This window comes from Miniopterus natalensis, chromosome 4, assembly GCF_054644295.1.
Source record: "Miniopterus natalensis isolate mMinNat1 chromosome 4, mMinNat1.hap1, whole genome shotgun sequence".
Lineage (NCBI taxonomy): Eukaryota > Metazoa > Chordata > Mammalia > Chiroptera > Miniopteridae > Miniopterus > Miniopterus natalensis.
In genome coordinates this window covers 66,589,952-66,597,504 of record NC_142084.1, presented here as the reverse complement: position 1 = coordinate 66,597,504, position 7,553 = coordinate 66,589,952, and the positions used below count along the sequence as shown (strand labels likewise).

The following is a 7,553-nucleotide window of genomic DNA, read 5'->3' as shown; positions in this document are numbered from 1 at the left end:
TTGAGGGTAAGAAGTGCTAAGGTTTATGGAATAATGGACATGCAGGGACTATATGATGAGCTGCAGCAATGGGAAAATATTGGTTTGTAGGCTCATCCATTTATTAATTCTGCCACCAAACCAATATGGAGAGTCCCCTTTGCCCTAAGAACTCAGCTAGTATGGAGAAGGAGGCAGTTGGGAATTACCTAAGCAGGTGAGAGCCTGTGCCACGTATATGGCAACGGGTAGGAATCAAGAGAAGCAAGCGGAGGGAGAAGGTCTTGAAAAGTTGCAGAGACATAAGGGAGTATCGCCCATCTGGGCAAAGGAAAGCTTTTCAGAATGGTTGGAATTTAGGATAAAAGTTGAGAAGTGGTGAGAAAGAAGGCTGGAGGATCAGTGTGAAGCCCCAACACACCAAGGAGTTTGTATGTTTTCAGAAGGTGGCACAAAGATGTAGGAAAATACTTACAACAAGGCAAAATGGAACACTGAAGATCCTTGTACGGTTTTATGCTGTTTTTCCCTGGTTATAGAGCTCATTCCTCTGTGTTTAGTTACAGGACCCTTAGGATCTGGAGTGAAGAGAACCAGAGGGTAGGTGGGCTCTGGATGAGTGCCCCCACACTCCCAGTCCCATTCTAAGCATCACCGTCATGTGCATGCTAAATATGACTCTCATCCTTTCAGGCTCATATATAAAAATCCTGGTGCAATTTCTCTCTTCCCCCAGTATTTAATGAACAGTGTAGATGACATGACTCGAAATTCTGTTTGTGACCTTTTGCAGTAGCATCTTCAGGTACTAAAATGGTTTAAGCCACAAAATCCACTCTTTCCTTGGACATTTTAACCAATCGCTTCACTTCACAGATAAAGGGTATTTTGCCAAGCAACGAATGTCCAGGAAGCATCTGGCCCTGTTCCTACAAGGTGCGACTGGTCCCTGGTACATTAAGCCTTAAGCATTTGTGAATGTGGTTTATTATTTGGTGAAAATATTTTCTTTTTCTTTCTTTTTTCTTTTCCTTGAGAAGCAGACCTACATTCTACTCATCCTCAATACTCTGTCCAGATATGTGAGATACTCTCTCAAATTTTCTCACCTCTGAGACACGGTTATCTGACTCTGTTCTGAATCCCAGACAAGGCAGACAACCCAGATCAAGTCACTGACCTCCACCAGACCTCATGTTCCACATTGGTGTTAGCGCAAGTACAACCATTTCTTCTTTAAGTTCCAAGTTGCTCTTCGCTGTTTAGAGGTAATACTAAGCCAGAGAGGAAGAAGATGGATGAGTGTCTCAAGGGTTGATCGACATTGCAAAACGTTGCCTGTAACAAATAACAGGATATAGAATTCCTAAATTTTGTAGTTAAGGCTTTTATGTCCAGTCATTTACTTTAAGAAATTTAAAAAGTAGAAATAATCTAGAGTCTCTCTCCGATTGTTTTCCTTCCTCCATCATCTAGCCAATGTGTCAGCAACATGGAACCAGGAAATCAAACAAGTGTTTCAGAGTTTTTACTTCTGGGATTTTCCCAAGACTCAGAGCATCTGCCCATCCTATTTGGGCTGTTCCTCTCCATATACCTGGTCACCGTACTTGGGAACCTGCTCATCATCTTGGCCATCAGCTCTGACTCCCGCCTCCACACCCCCATGTACTTCTTCCTGTCCAACCTGTCCTTTGTTGACATCTGCTTCACCTCCACCACCGTCCTGAAAGCGCTGGTGAACATCCAGACACAGAGCAAAGCCATCACCTATGCAGGCTGCATCGCCCAGGTGTACTTTTTCCTGGTTTTCGGAGTTATGGACACTTTTCTCCTCACCGTGATGGCCTATGACCGGTTTGTGGCCATCTGTCACCCCTTGCACTACCCAGTCATCATGAACCCCTGCCTCTGTGGCCTCCTGGTTCTCGTGTCCTGGTCCATCAGCTTAACATACTCCCTGATCCAGAGTCTGTTGATGTTGAGGCTGTCTTTCTGCACTAACTGGGTGATTTCACACTTTTACTGTGAACTCACTCAGGCCCTCGCTATTGCCTGCTCGGACACACTCATCAGTCACATCCTGCTATATATGGTGATTGGCCTTCTTGGCATTGTCCCCTTCTCAGGAATTCTTTTCTCCTATATTCGAATTGTCTCCTCAATCCTGAGAATCCCATCAGCAGTTGGGAAATATAAAGCATTTTCTACCTGTGGGTCCCACCTGTCCGTGGTTTCTTTATTCTATGGGACAGGCCTTGGTGTGTATCTCAGTTCTGATGTACCTTCCTGGAGGGGCATGATTGCCTCCGTGATGTACACTGTGATCACCCCAATGCTGAACCCCTTCATCTATAGCCTGCGGAACAGGGACATCAAGAGGGCCCTACAAAAAGTTCTTGGAACACTTGTCCTGGGGTTTTAAGCTGATAGTGGTAGCAGCAGTTGGCTAAAGAAATCCCACCTCTTAATCACATTGGATTTTGCTTCTCATTCGTTCTTTGTAAGTGACTTTGGTTACAATTGCCTTTTAAGCACCTTGTCTTAACTTCTTACGGTGACTCCCCTGTTAGTCTCAGTTCTGCTCTCCTCATGCCTTCCTTTTACTTACCCAATCCTGCACCTCAGCTTGGATTTCCAGCCCTGCGGGTCAAGACCAGGCACTTTAGGAACCAGCTTGAAACAGTTGACTAAGAATTATGATGTGGTGCATTTTATTGAGAACCATTGGTAATTCTTACCAAGGTCACTCATTCAACAATATTCATTGAGCACTTTTGGTGTGCCATGCTGTTGTAGGTGTCTGGAATACAGCAGTAAAGAAGGAAAAAAAGAGAAAAACTTTGCCCTCATAGAGCTTAAATTCTGTATCTCAGGGTTTATCATATCATGTTATATGTCCAACAGAAAATACAGATGGATAAGTTATTTATTTGGTTATTAGTGAGGTTGAAATTTTTTTCCATATGTTTGCTTAGTGCATTTCCAAAATAAACTATAAAAATGTATCAGTAAAGATAGAAAAACCACAGGACCCAGAATATTAGATTTGATCAGGTGCTAGTAAGTTGTTCAGTCTGGTCTAATTTTGCAGGTAAATTCACTGAGGTTCAAATGTGAGAGTCTAGACAGTGACAAAATCTGGCTGAAAAGGGGACATAGTCCTAAGTATGGTTTCAGGATAGCACTGTATTACAATTTGGAAGAGCAATAGTTGAGTCACAGAATTGCCACGTGAAGTATGTGATGTTTAGAGGCCTCGTGTGATGCAGAATATCTTAGGACCTGTGGATCTCCTGACATGGTATGTTTATTTGCATGTCTTCTTCACTGTAAAGAAATTGGATGTTTTAAGTCTCAGGGCAGTGGTGTTTGCCAAGGCACTGAAGGCACGAAAGGCAAACATAAATGTGTAAATATTCATCTCTGTAAAGATGAATCGCTGCCCACTCTAGAATGGAAGGAGCCAGATGGAATCATCTTGCCACCAAGTGGTGTCCTTGAGGGATATTACCATTTCAAAGAACCGTGTAATTGGCTTCCAAAAGAGGGAACCACATCCCCATTAATCTCTAGGATTTGAGTCTGAAATAGGCTTGGGTTTTGAAAACAGAAGATGGAATCCTTTTTTTAGAGAAAAACTTGGAGTCAGGTTTATTTTATTTTAGTTTTTTAACTTTATTTTTATTGTTGACACTATACAGATGTCCCCATTTTCCCTCCCTTTACCCACCTCCACTCAGCCCCTACCTGCCCTTCTCTCTGGCCATCACCACACTGTTGTCTGTGTCTATGGGTTATGCATATATGTTCTTTGGCTAATCTCGTCACCTTCTTTCATCCAGTGCCCTGTACCCTCCTCCCCTCTGAGAGCTGCCAGTCTGTTCCATGTATCCTTGCCTCTGGTTCCATTTTGTTGGTCAGTTTATTTTGTTCATTAGTCCACATATAAACGAGATCATGTGATATTTGTTTTTTTCTGACTGGCTATTTCACTTTGCATAATATTCTCCAGGTCCATCCATGATTTCACAAAGGTAAGAGTTCCTTTTTTTTTTTTTTTTTTTTTTTTTTTACAGCTGTGTAGTATTCCATTGTAAATATACCACAGTTTTTTATCCACTCATCTACAGAGTGATCATGAATTTCAATTGTGGTTGCTGACATCTGAGCTACCCTTGATGTTTTTGATTCTTGACTTGTCCTTGATATTTTTGGTTCTCTTAGTTAAATAATACTTTTGATGTCTGCTCATCTATGACATGTTGCCACCACTACAGATCCAACATGTGGGTCACAGACCCTGGTTGCCATTCTGGATTTGTTGCTCAATAATCTGTCTGCCTTGCCTCTCACAGTTACTGCTGCCATTGGAGTTTAGACTGCAAGATACTTGTAAACATAATTTAAAACTTCTGCTTTGGTATGGAAATTCACTAATAAGAGCATATTAAAAAATCCAAGAATTACAAAGTTGAAACAACAGTGGACATTTTGGATATCAATTGATTTAACATTTACCTCAGCTTACCTAAACTTGAAACAGGTTTACTCCTGATGAGAGGCTCCTGAGCTCTCTTTTCTTAGTACATTTATTTATTTATCTTTTTAAATTTTAAGATGTATGGCATTATGGTTTTATTTATACGTATTGTGAAATGATTACTACAGTGGATTCAGTTACTTTTCATCATGTCATATAGATACAATAAAAATTAAGGAAAAAATTCTTCTTGTAATGAGGACTTTTAGGATCTCCTCAATTAACGACTTCTCTATATGTCATACAGCAGTGTTAACTACAGTCATCATGTTGTATATTACATCTTTTGTTCACATTTACTTTAGAAAACTGTCATTGCAGATATTTTCATGTCCCCTTGAAATGTAGATACATTTTCTTCCAGCCTCTGGTCAGTTTTCCAAACCAAGAACATTGTTGTTAAACACCTGGGAGCTTTCTCTTTGAAATGTAGTGATCAAGAAAGGTAGCATCCCCATCTTCCATCTTCTGTAGGAGGATAAGAGCCTAAGTTTAACAAGTAGCAATTAGCAAACACAGATGGCCTAAGCCCATTAACGAACCTCCTGCTAACACCTGTGAATACTTTTCCCTTTAAGGCTCACCCTAGTTTAAAAATCCTCCTGCCTTAGCTGGACAGATACATGCAACAGAATGAAACTAGACCACCTTCTTACACCATACACAAGTATACACTAAAAATGGATTAAAGACTTAAATGTAAAACCCCAAACCATAAAACTCCTAGAACAAAACATAGGCAGTAAACTCTCTGACATTGCTCATAATAATGTTTTTTCTGATATATCTCCTTGGGCAAGGGAAACAAAAGAATACATAAATGAGACTACATAAAACTGAAAAGTTTTTGCAGAGTAAGGGAAACCATCAACAAAATGCAAAGACTACTACCTATTGGGAGAAGATATTCACCAATGATGCATCCAATAAGGGGTTAATATCCAACATCTATAAAGAACTCATACAACTTAATGCCAAGAAAACAAACAATCCAATTAAGAAATGGGCAGAGAACCTGAATAGATATTTCTCCAAAGAGGACATAGAAGTGGTTAATAGACATAAAAAGATGCTCAGTGTCATTAATCATCAGAGAAATGCAAATTGAAACCACCATGAAATCTTATCTCACAACTGTCGGAATGGCTATTATCAATAAATCAACAAACAAGTGCTGGCAAGGATGTGGGAAAAAGGGAACTCTTGTGTACTGTTGGTGGGATTAGGAGCATTGGGGGACTGGGTGAAAAAGGTAAAGAGATTAAGAAATACAAATTGGTAGCTACTAAATTGTCACAAGGATATAACATATAGCATAGGACATATAGTCAATAATATTGTAATAACTATGTATGATGAATTATGGAGGATATTACTTTGTAAATAATGGAAATGTCTAACCACTATGCTGTACACCTGAAACTAATATAAAAAGATATTTAATGTCAACTGTAATTAACAAATAAAAAAACTGATGAAAAACATGGAACTACAACCTGTCAACAGTCATTCCCCATTGCCTCACTCCCCCCATCCCCTGACAACCATTAATTTACCTTATGTCTCTATAGATTTGCCTATTCTGGATATTTCATATATATGGAATCATACAATTTAAAGAATTCTCTAGTCTTTTCTTTCATTTGGGTTCAATTTCTCTCCCTTATTACAATAGTCTTGACACCTATTGCAATAGTCTTTTTTTTTCTTTTAATTTTTTAATTTTTTAAAAATTTATCTTTATTGTTGAAAGTATTACAGGTGTCCCATTTTTTCTCCCCCAATTGACCCCCTCCACCTCACTCCCACCCCCTCCCCAGGCCTTCACCCCATCATTGTCTGTGTCCATGGGTTATGCATATATGCATATAACTTCTTTTTTTAATCTTTACCCACCCTCCACCCCCCTTCCCTCTTCCCTCTGAAATATGATCATCTGTTACACAGGTCATTGTCTCTGGATCTATTTAGTTCATCAGATTCTTTTGTTCATTAGCTTCTTGTTAAAGACGACCCTTCAACATTTCCTGTAGTGCTGGTTTGGTGGCGATGAACTCCTTTAGCTTTTCCTTGTCTGAGAAGCTCTTTATCTGACCTTCAATTCTAAATGATAGCTTTGCTGGGTAGAGTAATCTTGGTTGTAGTTTCATGTTTTTCATCACTTTGAATATTTCTTGCCACTCCCTTCTGGCCTGCAAAGTTTCTGTTGAGAAATCAGCTGACAGTTGTATGGGTGCTCCCTTGTAGGTAACTAACTGCTTTTCTCTTGCTGCTTTTAAGATTGTCTCTTTGTCTAACCTTTGGCATTTTAATTATGATGTGTCTTGCTGTGGGCCTCTTTGGGTTCCTCTTGTTTGGGATCCTCTGTGCTTCCTGGCCTTGTAAGTTGATTTCTTTCCCCAGGTAGGGGAAGTTTTCTGTCATTATTTTTTCAAATAGGTTTTCAATTTCTTGCTCTCTTTCCTCTCCTTCTGGCACCCCAATAATACAAGTGTTGGGCCTCTTGAAGTTGCCCCAGAGGCTGCTTATGCTATATTCATATTTCTGGATTATTTTTTTTTTTTGCTCTTCTGGTTGGGTGTTTTTTGTTTCCTCGTGTTCCAAATTGCTGATTTGATTCTCAGTGTCCTCTACTCTACTGTTGATTCCCTGTAAATTATTCTTCATTTCAGTTCCTGTAGCCTTCATTTCAAATCGGTACTTTATTATGTCATCGATTTTCTCAATTATTTTCATCATACTCTTACTAATATGGTTGAGCATCCTTATAACCATTATTCTGAACTCTGTACCTGTTAGCTTGCTTGGATCTATTTCATTTAGTTCCTTTTCTAGAGATTTCTTCTGTTCTTTCCTTTGTGACATGTTTCTTTGCCTCCGCATTTTGGCTGCTTCCTGGTGTTTGTTTCTATATATTAGGTAGAGCTGCTATGTCTCCTGGAATTTGCAGAGTGGCTTTGTGTAGTAAGTGTCTTGCAGGGTCCAGCGGCTCAGCCTCCCCAGTCACCTGAGCTGGGCCTTCTAGGTGCTC

General features: G+C 39.8%; 1 protein-coding gene across 1 annotated transcript; it reads left to right on the top strand.

The window, feature by feature from the left end:
- The first annotated feature begins 1,453 nt into the window (after window positions 1-1,453).
- On the top strand, window positions 1,454-2,404 carry LOC107525757 (olfactory receptor 7C1-like). Its single transcript, XM_016197995.2, has one exon. The coding sequence runs from the start codon at window positions 1,472-1,474 to the stop codon at window positions 2,402-2,404; it is 933 nt and encodes a 310-aa protein (XP_016053481.2). The 5' UTR covers window positions 1,454-1,471.
- Window positions 2,405-7,553: the final 5,149 nt, after the last annotated feature.

Bases quoted from the DNA above. Each gene is read 5' to 3' on its own strand.
- LOC107525757 (XM_016197995.2), top strand. From the start codon at position 1,472: ATGGAACCAGGAAATCAAACAAGTGTTTCAGAGTTTTTACTTCTGGGA.